General features: G+C 34.7%; 2 protein-coding genes across 4 annotated transcripts; both read left to right on the forward strand.

Annotated features, from left to right (window-relative positions):
• Positions 1-4,314: 4,314 nt before the first annotated feature.
• Positions 4,315-8,296, forward strand: LOC122278931 (E3 ubiquitin-protein ligase WAV3-like). 3 transcript variants are annotated; one of them, XR_006229388.1, is made up of 4 exons: positions 4,315-4,870; positions 5,040-5,144; positions 6,390-7,847; positions 8,011-8,296. XR_006229388.1 is itself a non-coding variant. In XM_043089139.1 (3 exons), exons 1-3 carry the CDS (start codon positions 4,718-4,720, stop codon positions 7,746-7,748), a joined length of 1,617 nt encoding a protein of 538 aa, XP_042945073.1. In that variant the 5' UTR covers positions 4,315-4,717; the 3' UTR covers positions 7,749-7,955. The 3 variants fall into 3 exon arrangements, 2 of the variants coding, with proteins under 2 accessions (XP_042945073.1, XP_042945074.1); XM_043089139.1 differs by lacking the exon at positions 8,011-8,296 and having other exon boundaries at positions 6,390-7,955; XM_043089140.1 differs by lacking the exons at positions 4,315-4,870; positions 5,040-5,144; positions 8,011-8,296 and adding an exon at positions 5,169-6,158 and having other exon boundaries at positions 6,390-7,955.
• Positions 8,297-9,548: 1,252 nt separating this feature from the next.
• On the forward strand, positions 9,549-19,997 carry LOC122278404. Its single transcript, XM_043088595.1, has 13 exons — positions 9,549-9,976; positions 11,408-11,484; positions 11,612-11,666; positions 12,505-12,580; positions 12,668-12,737; positions 13,095-13,561; positions 16,315-16,393; positions 17,072-17,288; positions 18,003-18,079; positions 18,240-18,279; positions 18,455-18,512; positions 18,779-18,848; positions 19,112-19,997. The coding sequence occupies exons 1-13, from the start codon at positions 9,784-9,786 to the stop codon at positions 19,652-19,654; spliced, it is 2,022 nt and encodes a 673-aa protein (XP_042944529.1). The 5' UTR covers positions 9,549-9,783; the 3' UTR covers positions 19,655-19,997.
• The last annotated feature ends 740 nt before the right edge of the window (positions 19,998-20,737 follow it).

A 20,737-nucleotide genomic window follows, 5' to 3' on the forward strand; every position in this document is an offset into this window, starting at 1 on the left:
GGCCATGAGAACCCCTTTTCTTTTTTTTTTTTCTTTTTTTTTTTTTATTTTTTATTTTTTTTATTTTTAAATTTAATCTGATTGCCCAATAAACATGGTCAAATTATCATAAAGATCCCAAAGCTTGATCAATCCATAAATAAAGATTCATTGATCAGATAAATACAATTATAAGATGATTGGTTTGGAACAAAAAGATATAACAACAGTAGCCAAGAATAAAAGAAAGAGGTATCATACTCTTCATCTTTAGAGGCTAACTGTTTGTTGTTATGTTTGTTAGAGTAGTGCTTCTTTGTTTTGCTCGTCTTGAGAGTCTCTATGGATTTTCGCCTCCTAAACTAGCATTGATTTCTCTATATGCATCTTTAAAATCACATCATTTAAAAATTAATTTTACATATTAATTAAAACTCCTACATTAGATTATACATCTTTGAACTAAATAATAATAAATTATTATTATTTTTTTTTATTTTTTTCTTAAAATTATTATTTTTTATATATTTTACAATTAGCACAACATGCTAAAAAATACCAATTTCATATATCTAAATATTACCAATTTCATATATTAAATGACCAATTTTATCAATAAATATTAATATGTACTAAAAAACATTTTGTATCATTAACTTAATACAAATTTCATATATAAAATCATCTTAATACAAACTTCACAAAGTTGATTTTAATGGGTAGGAAAGAGAAAAAATAGTAAAATAATGTTCGGAGAGTGAATAGTATTTCTTCAAATTTTGAAGATGCATAATTCAATATAGATCAATTTAAAAAGATATTATGCAAATATGAAGATGAATATGAAGATGCATAAGCCATTGTCAATGCTAAAGCATTGGTTTCTCTATATACATCTTCAAAATCATATTTTTTGAAGATTGGTTTTGCATATAAAGAAAAACTCTAATTATATATTTTTGAACTAAATAATAGTAAAATATTATTATTTTTTATTTTTTTCTTAAGATTATTATTTTTACATATTTTACAATTAACACAATATACTAAAAAATACAAGTTCCATATATCTAAATATTATCAATTTTATATATCAAAATGACCAATTTCATCAATAAATATTAATATATACTAAAAAAATACTTTGTATCATCAATTTAATACAAATTTTATATATCAAAATCATCTTAATAAAAATTTTACAAAGTTAATTTTAATGGGTAAGAGAGAAAAAAAATAGTAAAATAATATTTAAAAAGTGAATGGAGCTTCTTCAAACTTGAAGAAATACTATTCATAGTTATGCATAATTTTAAAAATACATAATTTAATATTGACTAATTTAAAAGAATATTACATAAATATAAAGATGAACATAAAAATACATCAGCCATCCAATGCTAAGGAGGTGTATTTGAATAAATAAAAATTTTATGTGCAGTCATTTTTGTGCACTCTTTTGTGCACTTCAGTGATATGATTGGTTGGATATTAAAAAAAAATTAATCTAGCCAATCATATCAGTGAAGTGCATAAAAAATACGTAAAAGTGACTATATATAATATTACTCTGAAATAAAATTCAGAAAGTAACATCCTTTTATTAAAAAAGAAAAAAGAAAAAAGGATACTCTTCATCTTAAATTCTGTCATTTCCAGTCAGTCAAAGTGATGTGGCAGATTTAAAGTGGATGTGATTTAAGTTGTTAATAGGAGAAGAGAAACCACTTGAAATATGAAACATCGGCATACGTGACTCGATACGACAGTTTGACACAAAGTGTTACGTCTACTTGCACTTTTACTTACAATACTCAATAACTGATGTGTAGGGTTTTCTGTAAGTTAGACATCTAGCATTTTCCATAAAAGTATTACTCCAAATAAAAATTAGACATATAATAAATAAATAAATAAATAAGAAGCTCAGCATTATGGATTTGACTGGGTCAAAAATATGCTATAAATATAGAATTTATAAGTATTGAGCAGTCAAACATAACACTCAAACATATGTCGCCTTTGTAGGCTATCTATTTGTAGCAGAAACCAGCAAAGCAGTAAGCTTTATACTTTTCATTCTTTTGATGTGAAGAAGAGGATCGTTGAAAGCTTTCCCATATGTCAGTCTCAAAAAGAGAGATTCCCCCAAGGCCTCAATACTGTCAATAGTATCCTTTAATGCATTAGGCATTTTCTAGTTTCTAGGACTTTCTAGTTTGAATGCTGTTTGAGTTTTCTTTAGTCAATTGGGCAGAAGAGGGGACCAGAATCTAATATAATTTCTCCACAAGGCTTGATAATTAGTCATTGACAGATTGTATTAACCACTTAGTGACTAGAAACTCTTAAAACCAGAGATTTTTTAGCAGATATCATTCAAATAATTCTGAGGCTTGTCCTGTTACCAATGGTGGGGACAACATGTTACAGAAAACTTTCTGCAGAAAATGAGGGTTGGATATGAGTTGATAGAGAGTAGTAGATACTGGAAAAAGGAGCTGGATTTGTGTGATGTGTGTTGAAGACAAGACATCTTTAATATCTTAAGGTTTAATTTCTTAAGCATAGTTCCAATTCATTTAATCAAGGTTCAATAATTTCAGGAGTTGTCCCATTTGCTAGTCATGTATGTCATCTCTTCTAATCAAGTGGTTAGAAGACTGCTTATATTGTCACCTTGAAAATTGCTTTAACTAATGTAGTCAGGTAAGGTAGTTATCAGAGAGGAACTTGGGGTCCCCAGAACACACAAATTTCACACATCAAGCCCTCACAAAAAGGACAAACTTCTCTTTCAGAGAGAGAGAGAGAGAGAGAGAGAGAGAGAGAGAGCAAGCTTTGAGCCCAGAAAGCATCAATACATGAGCAGCTACTAATATGAGCGTACCACCACATAATCCCACTGATCTTGTTTGGGTAATCTCTGTCAAGTAAATTAGGCAATCCTCAAAACTGTATGAGATTTTACACATAGCATCATCTTAAACTATCAAAACTGACATATTGTACAGTCTTCAAACTAGAGCAGCTACTAATATCAGTGTCCACCACATAATCCCACAGATCTTGTTTGGATAATCTCTGTCAAGTCAATTAGATAATCCTCAAAACTGTACAAGATTTTACACATTGCATCATCTTAAACTATCAGAACTGACATATTGTACAGTCTTCAAACTACAAAAAAAAATTAACACTTTGCACCTTATTTATGACTATTGAAATAAATGATGCATCACAGTCTAGACGATCAGACCTGAATAGAGGATCATGCAAAGTAGTGTTAGTTTTAAGTAGCTTTAGGTATCTCTAATAGTGTATACCCAGAAAAACCATCTTGAGCTAGTTTTAAAGTTCGAAAAAAAAAAAAAAAAAAAAAAAAAAAAAGGAATGCAATTTGTGGAAAAGTAGTTTTGGCGCCAAGCAACAGCCAGCCACTATATGCATTGAATAATGGTATGTCCTAAGCTTGAAAAGGCCAAAGAGCACATGCCATTATGAATCTGTGATTTTTGTTGAAAACTTTGAAATTCAAATCTAACGGTCTCTTTCCCCCACCGCTTTACTTTGTGCTGCTTTTTTTCTCCCAACCGCGTTTGTTGAACTCTAACGCCAACCACATAGAACTGAGGTTTTCTCCAACAAAATACCAACAACAACAAAAAAACATCGTGTAAACTGTTGGGTTTTCTTGCTTTAATGTTAACCTAGTATGAATAAGAAAGATTCCGCTTTTCATCGTAGATTTTGTTACGTTTAATCATACATTTTGATATGCAGTAATTTAAATAGTAGAAATATAAAATGTTAATATATAATTAATTAAAAAAAATCTGAAATGAAACATTCTTGTTATAAATAATTTATGCCATAGAAAATGCATGGTTGATAGATGAAGTAGGTGGCAGGGAAATTGTTGGTTTGGTGGTCCCCTAGAAAACTCAAAACAAAAATAGTGCATTGAGAGAGAGAGAACCATCTTTTTCTTGCCTTGCTCTCTTCCCTAGAGTTCCATCAATTCAAAATTCCATTTTTATTACATCTAAATGTTTAGGCAGCATTGTATTCTTCCATGCAATCTTCTCACTTTTTGACTCTACTTGATTTACTTACTATTTAACAAAAAATAAAAAAGAAAGGGTCCCAGTGCAAAAATTAAGTAATATGATCAGGATTCAGGGTTAAAGGTGTAGGTAATAACTAGGTACAGCAACCCAAGAAGCAAAGAGCCTGAAAGTTGCAGAGAGCTTTTATAAATAAATGAGAGATTAATTCCTAAATGAGAGACAGTCCATAACCAATCTTTTAGAGAGAGAGAGAGAGAGAGAGAGAGAGAGAGAGAAGTGAAAAGAAAAAGAGCAAAGAGAGAATATAAATGTTAGAAACAGATGAGAGAGAGAGTAAAAAAGTATAGAAAAAGGTCATCCCAATACATTTAGTGATGGGGAAATATACATACATGGGCAGTGACAGTGTTCAGGGAAAAAATAAACAAAAGTAATGTGATCAGGGACTTGACTCAAGCTGTGTGAGTATATATATTGGTGGGGGAGCATTTGTATGTTATAAGACGAATAATAAACACAAAAGAAACGGCAGCAACGGCAACGAGAACTGGGAGCCTCGGACAAGTTGCAGACTTTGCAGAGAGCTTTGTCTGCCCCAGCCAGCCTCGGCTCTTGGAAATTCTCGAGGCCGTAGCGACTACTCAGCTGCCGAAGAAGAAGAAGATATAATGGGAAGAGGAGGAGGAACTGGAGGAGCAGGGGCAACAGCAAAACTGAGAAAAGCAGCCCGGAAGGTGGTGGTAGCAGCAGCACATGCATGTGGCTCCTTCTCCAGGAATAAAGCTCTTGGAGGCCTCCATAGCACTCGCACTGCTCAAAATGTTAGCAAATGCTCTACATTTCCCCAATTTTCATTTTCTAATTAAAGATGGAGCTCCAAAAATAGTTCTTTGTGGTTTGTTTTACTTTGCCCATCTCAAGAGAAGACAATATATGAATTAGAATTATGACAACTGCGCTATGTTCTGTTTGTTAATTATTTTTGGACAGATCTCGGGTTCTTTATCTTTGTCTAGCACAAGGGCAAAGAACAGTCCAGGAGAAGATGTTGCAGAAGAATCAGAATTGTCCACCAACAATGCCCCAACTTCTAAGGTACCCATTCCCCATCTCAAAATCTCATTTTGTTCTTAACCCATTTCCCACGTATGCTATCTTGCACTGGATGCATACTAGAAAGGAGTTTTTCGGAAGGAATCCAATGCCTCTGAAAGTTGGACCATTTCCAAGAAGCTTAACCATTTTAATTTTACAGTTTGTTTGTGGTCTGAGAGAAACCTTTTTCACTTTTCCCTTTTCTCTATCCACACAACACGTCGCGCGAGACAACTATTTACTCCTCTGTACTCATGTAAATTTACTTGGCTAACTCAAGCTTTACAATGAAAAAGCAACACACATCAACCGATCTTAATTACCTGTTAAGTATATGAAGTTGGGTGATGTATTTAATGAGTGAAGTATAATTATTGCCTGTGCATGCCCCAGACATAGCGGTTGGCGCACTACTGAAGTAAAGAGTCCCACTATCATGCAGACGGCAGACCCTACTTTGGAAGTCCCACCTGCCCTGCCCAAAACACTTGCTCACTATTACATTTTCCTCAACCACCACACCATTATGTGTGAAATTCCTACCCCATCCAGTACCAATTTTTTATTTTGCCCCGTTCATTATGATGATGATCTTGAATTTTGAATGCCAAAATCTAAAATTCCTCTGGCCATAAAGTTTTACTGTTTTTCTCCCTCATATCTAGTATTCAAATGAAAAAAAGAAATTGTAATGATATCACTGGCTCGTTTTTACTGAAATTTAATTACGTTGTCAAGCTTTCCTCATTGCTTCTTTTTTATTTATTTATAATAGGAGGGCCGGGGCTGATGGTGTTAAGGAACCATTATTGTTTTGCCAATTATTGATGAGACATTATGAGTACTAGCTCACTCCCCTAGAACATCCTAGAAACTTGTTCTATAACTTAATATAGTGAAATCATTATTTACCTCAGAGTTTCAGACCATTGGTATTCAGAACATGATTTATCTTTCCTTTTTTTAAGTTTCAGCAAAACATCAAAAGTTGATAGATGATTCTCGTCTTAGAAGGTTGTCAGGAAAATATGGAATTTGTTATAATCACATAAATAGAATAGAATCGTGGGTGTATATCAAAAAACTACTGGTTATTTCTAATAAGATTCTGCATTAATTGCTGAAGTGCTAGTTTTTTTCATTTTTGGTCTTTGAAATCTATATTCAAGTGCATCTTACTTCAAAATCTGTCTCCCTCCCTTACTTTAATTAATATACCTTCATAATTTTTTATTTATGTGGCAGAATATGTGTGCAATATGCCTGGATCCTTTGAGTTACAGCAACAGGGGAAGCAGCCCAGGCCAGGCAATTTTCACAGCCCAATGCTCTCATGCTTTCCACTTCACTTGCATCTCCTCCAACGTACGCCATGGTAGTGTTACCTGCCCCATTTGCCGTGCCCATTGGACCCAACTACCCCGTAGTCTGATCCCTCCTTGTGCTTCACTCTCTTCTTGCAACCAAAATGATCCCATACTTCAACTCCTTGATGACTCCATCGCTACTTTCCGTGTCCACAGGCGGTCCTTCCTGCGCTCTGCCCGCTATGACGATGATGACCCAATTGAGCCTGATCACTTGCCTACTCGTCCCCGCCTTTGTCTCTCATTAGTGCCCCTACCACCCAGTGCACCATTTCATTCACCTATACAAATGACCAGCCGCACCCAATACTCGTACCATCCACCCCTACATCAATTGACCTGCAGTTCCTCATCATTACTACAATCACCAACTAGGCAAACACCTTGTATTAGGTGCACCTCCTCAAATAAAGCTTTTCTTTCAGTAAAATTGGCACATCAACAAGCAACTGACTTGGTCTTGGTTGCAAGCCCAAATGGACCACACCTAAGGCTTCTCAAGCAATCTCTGGCAATGGTGGTTTTCTCCCTTCGACCCATTGATCGTCTAGCCATTGTTACTCACTCATCAGCTGCGGCACGAGTCTTCCCCCTCAGACGCATGACATCCTATGGGAAGCGAGCTGCCTTACAAGTCATTGATCGCCTTTTCTACATGGGGCAAGCAGATCCTTTTGAAGGCCTTAAAAAGGGGATTAAGGTACTTGAAGATCGTGTCCACAAAAACCCACAGTCCTGTATCCTGCATCTATCTGATAGTCCAACACAATCTTACCATGCCGTCGATATGGAAATGCCTGTTCCAATCCATAGGTTCCATGTTGGGTTCGGGTTTGGCACTTCAAATGGATTTGTCATGCATGAATTTGAACAGTTCTTATCAAGGATGCTGGGAGGCGTCATAAGAGATGTCCAGCTGAGGATTGGAGAGGATGTTGGAAGCTGCAGAATAGTAAGGATTGGAGAGCTAAAAGGCAGCGATGAAAAGAGGATCTCATTAGACTTGGGAGAGTACGGGCACATTCGTGTTGGATATAGCTACGTTGAAGGTGAGGTTGATGAATGCATTAGAACAGGGGAAACTATAGTGAGTATAGGGGATAAGAGCACTCCTACAGGAACTGCAGGGAGGGATGTGATCACTGGTGGGAGGACTAGTAGTGTTGAAAGTTGGGATTACCATGATCCTTACATGGCTAGAAGATGGGCGAAGCATTTACATGGCTACAGACTTTGAATCAATCCAAATTACCCAACAAAGATTTCCTGTTTATATCCATACAAATCAACCACCATTTAGAAAGATTTCAACCATCCAGGACAAATGTCGAGTCTGGTTAGTTGACTGGGCTTCTAAGCTCAAACCCCACTGAGAAAACATGTGAAATATACTTTTACTCCACCCTTGTAATTACAATGATGGATTTAAATTTATTGAAACATACTTCGTGCTGTCCTACATTTTTACCATCTGTAATTTATGTTGCTCTTTGTTTCAGCCGCTTAAAGATCACCTCTGACACAACTTGGGTAGAAGCAACAATGGTTCTACAAGAGCAAGAGGGAGAGTCCCTAGTGTACTATGTAGGTATAAGAAAATATGTTAATGCTTTTGGAACCACCGAGAGTTTAATAAGAGAGTAAACTCTCATTCGGTTGACTTGTAGTTCATCCGGCGTGTCATTCATTTGTGATAACACATCTCCTTGACCAGTCCATAGATTGGACCTCCCCTCTCCCAATTCTAAGTGGGATTTTAGTTAATCTATGACTCAATTTGGTTTAGAAGTTGCTTGTTCATGGTGGCCTTGATTGCAGGCATATTTTTCAATTTGTTTCGACCAAACGTCTTTGAAATCCAACTCAAACCTTCCTACTAAGTGTTCTATAATGGATATAAATGAACTATTATGATCTTGATAGATAGAGGGTTTCAATATAAGGTCTTGCCTTCCCTTAATTTGCTAAAATTTAGGAAAAAAGGTTTCCTTATTTATTGCCTTGATTAGATGCTAAGGAAATTAGCATCATGTGAATGCTTGCTTTGATTGAATTTATCATGAGGAGGCGCCTAGATTCTCATTCTCTATAATTTTTTGTTAGAAAGAAAATAAATAAAAAATGAGAGAAAGTTGATTTTTTTTTTTTTTTTCTTTTTGTCGTTTTGAATAGCAAGAAACGTTATTTTTTATACAAAAATTCTATGGGTTGGCTAAGATGGGTGCTGAGGGTTCTTCTTATGTTTGGATGGACACTGTTGGGTTGCCAGCTCCTTTAAAGGGTGTATATTGTGTTGATAAAGTGGGTTTACCTTCTTTACGTTTATAGAAGTTTTTTTTAGGTTTTGTACATATGAGTTTTGATAATGTTGTCTTGGTGTTTAAAAATAAAAATAAAGGTTTATTTTGGTTTGATGTTTGGGATGTTTTGTTGGGTTTTTTTTATGTCCTTAGAATCTGTTTGTTACCATGATTTTTTTTCCGTCATGAATAAGAGTTTTTTAATAAAATTGAGAGGGAGTCATTCTTCGACTTATAACCTTCATCTCTTTTAATAAAAAACCAAAAAAAAGGCTAGTGACGGGTTTATTACTCTATCACTATCCATTTATTATTTAAAAGGATTTGAAATTTTTTATTTTCTCATCATTTTTTTAAATATTTTTTTATCATTCTTAATCACTAAGAAAAAATTTAAAAAATATATGATTTTATTAATAATCACTTTCTTAATTATTAAGTAAAATTAAAAATTAAATATAAAAAGAATAGTAAATAGGTAGTAATTTTTACTACGAATAGTAAAAATTAAATGTAACTCTTGTCATTTTTCTAAGAAAAAATAACTCAAATTAAAGTAATGCCGAAATAGGAAATTACGATACACGGGAGGGAAAAACACGCAAAAAACGGGGAAAAGGTAAAAATACAGTGACTCCATTGCTCCCACGGGTCACAAAATGACAAACATGAGCGAGCAGCGGAAGATCGCGTAAAGAGACGAAATCCAGGAAAGCGTGTCAGTGATACGGGTACGACGTTCTTCTTTTTCGCCCTCGGCTCTCGGCGCTTTCTCCTGTTTCCATTCTCTACTTTCACGGTCAAAAAGGTCCCGCTGATCTTTCTAAATTATTTACTTTCACCCCCAGCTGTTTATGTACTGTGTTGTGTTGTCCCCTGTGCAGCTTGTTGTGCTTTGCGCCTCTTCTTGCTCTTCGTCTTTTCATCTCCGTGTGAATTTGGGTTCTTTCAATATAAGAGAAGGATAAGAAAATGTACCCACGAATGATTCAGACCCACCTCGAAGGTGGTTTAGTTGCTCAGGAAGACATCCCAATTCAGGGTGGTGGTGGTCGGGGAGACCCATGTCTTGTCTTGACTTCCGATCCCAAACCTCGCCTCCGTTGGACTGCTGACCTTCACGAACGTTTCGTTGACGCCGTCACTCAGCTTGGTGGTGCCTCTAGTCAGTATTTACTACTTTTCCTCTTTTACTTCTCTTAATTCTACTCTGATCAATTGTATTTCTTATATTTTTACTCTCAAATTAATCATCTTTACTATAGCAGTAATCTCCCGAAAACGCAGTGTGTTCTTTTTTTAAATAAAGGACTGGGATTTTGGTTTCTTGCTCAATGCACCAATTATTGCTTTAGTCATCCTGCTGTTTCTAGGGTATGGGTTACCTGCGTGGTGAACACTACATGTTCTTTCAGAGAATAGGATTCAAGTAGTTACTTTTATAGGCTTAAATTGTCTTTTATTTTGGTTGCTAGTGTCTGTGTAATTATTCATTTGGCATTGTTTATAATACCAAGCTCCAGTAAAGTGGCATAACACCTCGAATTGCACAACAACTCCCAGGCCCGGTAATTGCTGATCCGTGTTGGACGCGCGGACTGCACACCCAAGGGATTAGTCGGAATACATCTATTGCACAGCGTCTTGTAGAAAGAAATGAATGATATTTACCTATCAAAAGAAATGAATGATATTTGGCATGAGCAATATAGTATAAGTATTGTGCATGCCATACCGTATAATTTCGAGTTGTCTTCCAACACCCCAAAAACATACAGTGAAATAATTGTTCTATTATGCTTGAGAGATGCACCTTTCGCCTCTTTCTTTAAGTTTTAGGAAATTTAGAACATTGGTTATTTCTTGTTTTGTGGTGAAGTTATGCAGTTTCATCATTTGGTGAAGTAACAAATTCAATGGACCTGATGATATGCTCATTTCATAAATAAGATAATTGACTTTGCTGCTGCTATTCAAGGGTCTGATAACTTAGCAGATCTTAGCTAATAGAGGTGCATATGATGTATGTTTCCTTTTACATATTTTTTAATTCCCAGTTGTTGGGCTTCTTCTTTCTTCAGAGTGAATTTGTTGGGCACTCACCTTCTCCTTTATGTGAATTAATTCACTTATTTTTCCTTATTTTCTTCTGGGAAGAAGATTGGGAGTATAGATTGAAATTTTTTTATGTTTTATAGAATTCCAGGATTAAATGGTGGGGTTCTTACAGTTTCTCACATTTGATTAAGAAAATGAATATGTTAAGTTATTTAGAACTCCAAATTTATATGGCACGATCCTTTCGGTTTCCCTGGTTTGATTTAAGTAAATATTACCCACCAATTTGTTAGCTAAGTTTACAACTTAAAAGGTTAACTCAACAGAAACCTTGAGATGATTGGATCTGGAGGTGATTATAATCAGTCTTCTTTATTAGTTTTATATAGCTCAGTAATGCGCCAAATGTGGGTTTTCAACAAGTTGCTTGATTAGTCGTACCTATTAAGAACCACTAAGTCTCTACTGACGTGGGAATCTTGTATGCCTGGATTATCATCTGTTAGTTCCTAAGAGCTTACTTAAATAATATGTGCAGAAGCTACTCCAAAGGCCATTATGCGGACAATGAATGTGAAGGGATTGACTCTGTTCCATTTAAAGAGTCATCTCCAGGTTTCTTTAAATGTTTAACTATTTTTGTGACTTGTGATATTGCAAAATTCAGCAGTATGAGCTTGTGGTGAAAGTGGAAATTTAGTGGACTTGATATTGATGCTTGGTGTTTTTTGCTGCATTGCAGAAATATAGGCTGGGTAAGCAATCGGGGAAGGATATGGGTGAGGCATCCCTAGATGGTAGGTTTAGCTATAACTCTCTTTCTTCCCTCTCAAGTAGGGTGACATAGACTGGTAAGCAACCAAGGCCCTCCACAATAAAAAATATTCTGAGTCTCAAAATAGAAATTTTGGAAAAAGAAGAAGAAGATAGGTTAGCTTAAAAGATGGAAAAAAAAATATTGACTAAAATAAAATCAACCTTAAATGGTAAAACTTGGTTTTAAAAAACAAAAAAAAAAAACAGTAAATGTAGAAGTTTTACTAAAAAAAAAAAAAAAAAAATCTTACCCAAAATGTACAAAATTTTCAAATGGGGAAAATGAATAGAAGTGGCAAAATGATGATGAATTACTATTGATCCATTTCTAAAATATGATGTATATTTTGATATTGATGGCCTTGATTTGTTTTCAAAATTAAGCATTGAAATAAGTTTTACGAATAGGAGATAATACTCCAATTAAGCACACCTATGAAACTTGTTTTGCATCTCAAAAATTAAGACCCATTTTTCAATAAACTTTCATTATTATATATTTAAATATTATTAGCATTTTCAAATAAACGCCTCATGTTAATGGTTCGCCTTAGGCCGCAAAATATATTGAGCCACCCCTGACCCACAGTTTGCTATGATGAATAAATTTTTCTGTATTCCACTTTTGATTAGAGTTTCTTTTTGAGAATGTATTCTGCTCTGTGTGCAGAAATAGTTAAATCTGGCAACTTTCCCTACTAGTATGGCAGCGATATTTGAGAGAGAGAGAGAGAGAGAGACTAAATTTGAGTACATAACTGTTAAATCACATGGTTAAATATGAATGATTAAAGTGACTTCTTTTGCCAATTATTGAAGGGATGTCAGCTTCATGCCTTCTAGAAAGCCCTAGTACTGGTAAATCATCTCCGAACTTGCCAACTTCTGATCATGAGTAAGATAACATTTCCATCCTTTCTGCGGTCATCTTATGATGCTGGAAAATTACCAAATTATTAAATGGAAGAAATGCCATTTTCAGTGGTTATGAAGTCAACGAGGCATTGAGAACACAAATGGAAGTGCAAAGTAAATTACATCTCCAGGTCGAGGTATATTTCCTTTTCATTGGTTGTGGTGTTTTTGTTTTTATTGTTGTATACCTCAGTTGTGGGTTTTTGGCAGTAGATTTGGTAAGGCAACCTAAGAATTCTTTTTGAATATGGAAGGTGTAATTGATAACACTGATCCTTTTGAACTGGTGAAAAACAATTACTCTGATTTTTTTGTATTTTATTGGCCTGGCTTGGCAAGCATTTTCTTGGACAAAGCCTAAAGAACATTCTTTTGCATGCAATTATGCTCAATTGGGAGTTGCAAATGTTTGACCCTATTGTTGTACATTTTTTGGAGTAGAGGTCTTGGTCCATGTCCCAGCTAGCTGATCTTTTTACCATATTGTTGTGTAGGCTGAGAAGCATTTGCAGATCCGACAGGATGCAGAACGTAGATATATGGCCATGCTTGAAACAGCTTGTAAAATGCTTGCTGATCAATTTATTAGTGGTGCAGTTATCAACACAGAAGGCCAGAAATGTCAGGGATTTGTGAATAAGGCACCAAGAAATTCTTCTCTTGACCATCTTGGCTTCTACTCGTTACAGTCCCCTCGCGTGGCCGGAGTGCATGGCTCGGAAGAAGAAGTTCCGCCTAGCCTGCATCCCCAAAGGGCTGATTGTTCCACTGAAAGCTGCCTAACATCACATGAGAGTCCAGGAGGATTGACTTTGGAAGGATCTCCAGGTGGAGGGCAGAAAAGGATGCTAGGCTTGGACTCAACTACTGCATCTTTGATTTGGGGTGAAGGCAAGATGAAATCCCAAGACATCAATGTGGCGCAAGTTAATCCCCGTTCAATCACTGGATATGGGATTTAGCGCAGAAGATTCTGCTCAATTGTCCATCTTGTTATGGAGTGATTTTCTTCTTCTCACTCCTGGCCCTACAATAATCATTAGTGGAATACAGTTGCAAAGTTCCATCTGTTCCTGTTCATAACGTTGGCAGCAACGCTGGTAAAAACAGCCAGTCTAAACTGTAAATTCAGAACACCAGGGCCTTTGAGATTTGGAGACTACTAGTATTTACATCTGATTATGTGTAACTTCCGAATTATAATATGCAGACAAATCGTTATGGTGCTCCTAATCAAATCTTGCATCCTAGAGATCTTCCATAGCTTCTTGAGGCATAGGGAGTTTTTCACCAATGAAAGTAGTAACAATTTAAAATGTTGTCAAAGGTGGGGTATGTCGGACAATGCAAGGCTTGTGGCTCTGCCATGGTCTTTGGACGACAATTGCCAAGTGAAGAGATTCTCTTGTGGATATCACTTTTGTCTGTGTTGTGGCAAAAGGATGAACCAAAATAGACCCAATGGCTAAAGGAGTTTGATAGAGAAATACATACAGCAGTGGGAAAGTGGATGAAAGTATGTGTCTGGCTGGGATTGGGGCATACCGGCTTCCAAATATCAATGAGCTTTTGTTTTTTCTCTCTCTAAACAGACATGTAAACTGCTATTATTGGTAAAATGAAGGCCAATGCAACACTTGGAATTTCTTGTAACCCCAGGAAAGGTGGTAAAGCCAATACCAGCTTGTCTCGGGTGCTTTTGAGCACCATAATGGACGTGGATTGCACACAAACACGCAAGAAAGGGACGGGGGTGAAGAGATCCATTCATTCTTTTAGATATCTCATGAAGATGATTGTGATTTGTTTTGGATAAGGAAAAGGAATATTACTCTTTTAGATTCCCTCGAAGCTTGTCACCATGTAATATATATCATATCCTAACCTTTGTGTCAATTCACCCCAAGATTACATGCTTTGCTTCTTATTCTTTTTTTCTTTTTCTATTTTTCCTTTTCTCTTTCCGCTCACCTTTTATATATTTTTTTATTATAAAATTCTAATCATTTCACTCCCCAATTTAAATTATTCTTAAAAAAAATTAAAATATTCTATGCTTTATGCAATGTGCGGGAAGTTATAAGGAGATAATATATATAAAAATTTAAATATATGTTTTTTTTTTTATATATTTTTCAATCTTTTAAAGATATGTAAAATGAGTCTACTTATTGAACAAATTCAAGAAATTTTTTGAGAAACCCATCTTTATGAACCTATTGATTTATGTGATGAATTTAGTCGTGTCTCTAATCTCTTTCCTAAATTCAATTTTCTCTTTAAAAGAAAAAATTTCCATGAACTTAAAATACTGCTAATTTTTAATTTGAACTTATTAATTTGAATTAACTAGATCCATCATTATTCATTAAACAAATTTAACTTAGTTGTATTATTAATAATAATATAATTAGAGAGATGATGTAACTTTATCCTAATTTTCATTTAATAATAATAAAATGAGATAATTGATAATCTCACTTCATAGAAGGAAGGGTTATTATGCTTTAGAAAATTAGAAATTATAGTGCTAGTTATAAAAATGATTTAACTATTAATTTATTCTATAACTTTCTAAATATTCCATTATTTCATTACTAATGATAAAAATCAAATATAGAATAAAGAATACGAAGAGCAAGCAAGCAAGAAGACTTCATTTGTTTTCGCAGATGGGATGAGTTAAGATTAAAGTTAAAAGTTGAATAAAATATTATTAAAATCTATTTTTTTAATATTATTTTTATTTTAAGATTTTAAAAAGTTGAATTGTTTATTTTATTTTGTGTCGAATTTTAGAAAAATTGTAATGATTAAATTAGATGAGATGAGATGAGTTAAGAATAATTATAAAAACAAACGACATGTTATGAATTTGTAAAGTTACGACGTATATTTAATATTTAATATCTATTTATATAATATTTAGAATTCTTTCAAATTTAAATGACCTAATTATAGGATTATGATATATAAATAAGTACATAAATAAATAGGATAATTTGATAATAATTAAGTTAGTTTACAGCTTTATTTGTGTAATATTTATTTTAATAAAAATATATCTATGAACCTAGGAAGATTTTGAATGTAAGGGTTTCCCAGCAGAAAGGGAAGAAATAAATGAGGAAGGAGCAAAGACTCGAACTTTGAGTGGTCAATACTCGTTGTTGTTTCTCAGTTTTCAGCTCCCTTTGATCCCCCACTTAGAGAGAGAATCATTTTGCTCCCAAATTTCCAATTTTATATTTCCCAATTTCGGGAAATAGAGGGAGGGAGCGGGGGACGGAGCTTGGAATTAAAGGAAGGAGCTTTGATTCTTGTGGCGAGTGTAGATCTGGGTATGTGTCTTCTTCTCGGAGTTTTGTCTTGCTCTGCATATATTTGCGTATGCATATATACCCAGAATTCATATATATTTGTTTCTGCTAAAATTTGGTTGTTTCTTTTACTTTTGGCATGTTTAGTTCTTATTCTCCTCATTGTTCATCATCGGAATTCCCAGAGAATATCTTTGCACGACTTTCGTTGAATATAATCTGTCATTCGTCGCGACTTCCGTGGCAAACCCTAATTATTTATGTATTTCAAATGTGTGGACGTTCGTATGTTTTTTTTTTTTTTTGGTATAATGGGCTTTTTCCTCGCTTTCTCTGTTTTCCTTTATTCCATGCCAAATTCTTCTAGCTTTCTTTTTGTTCCTCTTCTTCACAGTTACGTAGCCCGAGCCTATTGTTTCTTTATATTCCTCGTGCCTCCAAATTCTGGTAGATTTAGCGTGATCGGTGGTCATGTGAATCACTAGCTTGGACAATATTTTCCTGTGTAAGGAGCCGCGCCAAACTAGTTCTATAGCATATCCCTTGACATGGATATAGAATATTCACGTCTTCGTAAATTAATCAAAAGAAGGTGAATGTTCCTATAAATTGGCTTAGAGGAAAATGAAATGAAAAGAACGAAACAAAAGGGGAAAAAGAAGAAGGAATGGTGATGTTTTTATCTTTTAGAGTCTCAGATAGTTTCTGGCAATCACTTAAATACAGATGTTGTCATTTAACTGTAGAACAAGTTTCCATTTGTCTTAGGCATTATTACTTACTCTATGTTGGACAAGAATAACACATTTTAATTATAAGGTGAGGAAATTACATACATAAATTTGGAGTATGATATCTCTTTGCTTGTGTTTCTCATGCTGGAGCAAATGTAGACGCTTTTCCATTTTTTGTTCAGTGCTTTGAAAAAACCATTTCCCAATTTGACTTGTGCATTTCTACTAGCTTGTAAGAATAATTTCAATATCATTACTGTTGTTTCATGACATGTTTAAATTTGTGAGTTTAAGAAAACTTCCTCCTCTTCAAGCATTCTTATTTTTCGAGTTTCATGTTGTAATATAATACATCTTGAAAATTTCTTATTCTTCATGCTGTTGACAGCTTCCCGCTTTTTGTTAGATGAATGACAGATGTATCAGCCAAAGAGTGTTAATAATTTAAGCTTAGTCCGAAAAAACTCGTTAGTTCATGGTCAGCATTTAGATTGTGTTACCAGCACAATGGACCCAATCAATGGAGCCAACAATCTTAACAAGCCGAGTCTTGCCTCAAAGCAACGCTTGCGTTGGACACATGAGCTTCATGAACGTTTTGTTGATGCTGTAGCACAACTTGGTGGGCCAGACCGTGAGTCACCTCAAACTTTATATTACTAATGTTTATGATTTGACATTTTTGTTGTGTTTCTCTTAACTCTTGAGTCCTTATTTGGCAAGATGAAGGATTCATATTTCAAATTAGCCTAGTTATTATTTGGGATTCATAGGATCTACTACTGCTGATGTTGAGCTTTTATAACTATTTTATTTTTTTACAATTTTGTTTCAATCTATAATGCAAGATGCTATAACCTAATAAAGTGGGAATCTTAAGCTGTTTTTAAGTTCAAAGTGATGAAAGGCTAGGAGAAACAAAGGGAAGTAACAGTTTTTGATGTTCTGGTAATTATTTTTCTGGCTTCTTTTCTCTCGTTCTTGCATATTCTTTACTTTCACTTCTCCCTCTTCAGAAATCTTCTCGATTCTGTGTTGTCACATCAAGGCTCCGTTTACAAAGTGGGCATACAAACTCAGAAGGATTTCTTACGTATTTTATCCTGTATGTACTAGTTGGTTGTGAGGGAAACGGTCTCTTAACTCATTTTTGGAACATTGTGTAAGGTTGTTGATATAGAAGAAGTGCATGTTCATAAAAATCTAAATCAAATGCTCCTGAATTTCTGTTGGATGAGTACCAGAATTTCAATAGAGAAGCTCAACAATTCCTATGCAAATCATTATTGGTCTATTGGAAGTTTTGTAAATGTTATTTTTCTTTCCTTTTTCTGGGTTCCTTTTCCAGGAGCTACTCCCAAAGGTGTCCTCAGAGTAATGGGCGTTCAAGGTTTGACAATATACCATGTCAAAAGCCACTTACAGGTATATAAAAGTTGATTGTTTTCTATAAATATTTTCTTTTATTTCCTATCACATGGTTTTTCCCCCCGAATGTGGGGGGATGGATTTGAGGAATTCCAATCTTAAAAATCAATGTTCCCATCTATTATTTCTGTTGACTCTGCTTTTGCAATGCATCCAGAAATACCGGCTTGCAAAATACCTGCCTGACTCATCTGATGGTAGGTTAACTGACTTCTGTTTTTCAATGTTCATATATTGCATAAAACATTATAAATATGTTCTAATTTAACAGTGCATTGGACAGGTTCTCTATGATGATAAACATAAAGATTTATGATCATTGCTGCCTCACAGTATTTTGTTTACTTATTCTTTGTTAAATTCTGATGCAAGGGAAAAAAGCTGATAAGAAAGAAAGTGGAGATACGCTTTCAAATTTGGATAGTTCATCGTAAGTACAGCTGCAAATCTTACCATGTTTCACATCAATTAGGAGTAGATGAGTTAGTCATGCCAAGATATATAAGAGCGCACACAGGTGATTAACCAGTGACAGCTCCCACATTCTGGTGCAAAATTAGTCAAATATGTTTGAGATCTCAGTTAAGAACCTAAAATTGTGAAATTGCGATTATATCAAAAAACATCTAAATTGGTCCAAATGGCTTGTGATTTGGCTGCTTGGCATGAGAAAGAATGGGTTCTTCCTTTTTGCAGTGGGATGCAAATAACTGAAGCACTCAAGCTGCAGATGGAAGTGCAGAAGCGATTGCATGAACAATTAGAGGCATGTTATTTCCTTGCTATTAGTATTTAACTAATTAGTGCATAATTATTTGGCTTTTCTTTCATCATTATCTTCGTTATCATCCTGTTATCTGGTTGTTTAAGGGAAAGAGAGAGCCATTGACCCTGCTAAATATAAACTAGAACAGGCTGCGATTACCCAATTTTGTTTTTGGTGCCCTAGTGCAATGGGGCATCATGGGGTCTAAATTTGCTGAACAACTCCACCAAGAATGTGATTTCTGTACATTTGAACTACAACAGGTTCAGAGACAGCTGCAGCTACGTATAGAAGCCCAGGGAAAATACTTGAAGAAGATAATCGAGGAGCAACAACGACTTAGTGGAGTTCTTTCTGAAACATCTGATTCTGGGGTCCCAGGTCCAGTATCAGGTGACAATTGCCCAGATTCCGAAAACAAGACTGACCCAGCAACCCCTGCCCCAACTTCTGAGGCTCCCCTACAAGACAAGGCTGCCAATGAACGTGCCCCAGCCAGCCTTTCCATTGATGAATCCTTCTCTTCGCGTCATGAACCATCGACTCCAGATTCTGGTTGCCATATCAGTTCCCCATCCGAGAGTTCCAAAGATGAAAGATTGATTAAGAAGCAAAGAGTCCTTACGGGTGGATCATATGCTAAATCAGAAATGGTGCTTCCACATCAGATACTTGAGTCAAGCCTGAGCTCCTCGTACCCGCAGCCACCCTCCATTTTTCTGTCTAGAGAGCAGTTTGAACCTTCGTCTGGTATATCAATCAGGAATGATGATCACATGGAAAAGCTTGCAGGCAGTGAGCTGTAGTTGCCATTGCATTTTCCCTTGCCTCTGTAGTTTTTTCAGAGATATATCTCTAATTAGGTCAAATAACTGTGTCACAAATGTTCTGGGATGATTAGATTTCAGCATCAAGACGCTACCATGAGAGACGATGTTGGTTAAATTTAGATAATTGGTGTAAACAGGTATTGGGATTCGGTTCAATTATCAGGTGCTATTTTTAACATCGACACCCAAGTTTCTGAATGATAAATTATGATCCCTTGCAATTCAAAGGAACTACAGCAAAGAATTGCAGGTACGGTCAAAACCTTGTATGTTTCTTTTCACATATTTAATGACTAAATTAAAACCCCAGTTTCCAAAACTTCCAGATTTCTCATTTGCTAGAACTTGTAATTAATATAAAAAATGATGACAAAGGCCTTAAGTTTATGGCCATACGCTTCCACAAACAGGTGGGTTCCAAGCATCTTAGCAACGTAGCTTCGTCTGTAACTAGGGCTGCAAATGAACAGAGCCACTCATCAACAATTCGAGATCGACTCGAATAAATTCAACTCGGACTCGGTTTATTTAATAAATGAATTGTTCGTGAACACTAATATTGATTCAAATATTAAACGAGTAAAATTCATATAATTTCAACTCGATTCGGTTTAGATTCGTCAACAATATTCGTATAAACTCGATTCGACTTGTTTTGAGCTCATCACAATACTCGTAATATTTATATATATTTACATATTTTTTTTATTATATATATTTACATATTTTTTTATTATATATATTTTATATGATATATATATTATTTTTGATACTTTTTATAAGTCATATATGTTGTTATTTTAAGGTTATGTATAAGTAACATGTTTTATTATTTTACAATAATAATGTATTGAGTTTATAAAAGAATTATTGAATCAAATATAAAATATTTATCAACTTTAATTGATTGTGACACTTTCTTAACTAATCATATTTTGATTATTTGGCCATATTTAATATTATATCAAAGATAATTGAAATCCTTTAATATTAAATTAATAGTTTTATTATGTAAATTTTTAAATGAATTTAATGTATTAGGCATTCTTAATGCTATAT

Source organism: Carya illinoinensis, chromosome 10 (assembly GCF_018687715.1).
Source record: "Carya illinoinensis cultivar Pawnee chromosome 10, C.illinoinensisPawnee_v1, whole genome shotgun sequence".
NCBI classification, from domain to species: Eukaryota; Viridiplantae; Streptophyta; class Magnoliopsida; order Fagales; family Juglandaceae; genus Carya; species Carya illinoinensis.

Excerpts from the sequence above, each read along its gene's own strand:
- LOC122278931 (XM_043089139.1), top strand. The coding sequence starts at position 4,718 with ATGGGAAGAGGAGGAGGAACTGGAGGAGCAGGGGCAACAGCAAAACTG. Across the intron at positions 4,871-5,039 it reads GCACTCGCACTGCTCAAAAT|ATCTCGGGTTCTTTATCTTT; the intron begins GTTAGCAAATGC and ends ATTTTTGGACAG. Across the intron at positions 5,145-6,389 it reads ACAATGCCCCAACTTCTAAG|AATATGTGTGCAATATGCCT; the intron begins GTACCCATTCCC and ends TTTATGTGGCAG.
- LOC122278404 (XM_043088595.1), top strand. The coding sequence starts at position 9,784 with ATGTACCCACGAATGATTCAGACCCACCTCGAAGGTGGTTTAGTTGCT. Across the intron at positions 13,562-16,314 it reads ATCACTGGATATGGGATTTA|TTACGTAGCCCGAGCCTATT; the intron begins GCGCAGAAGATT and ends TCTTCTTCACAG. Across the intron at positions 17,289-18,002 it reads ACAACTTGGTGGGCCAGACC|GAGCTACTCCCAAAGGTGTC; the intron begins GTGAGTCACCTC and ends TTCCTTTTCCAG.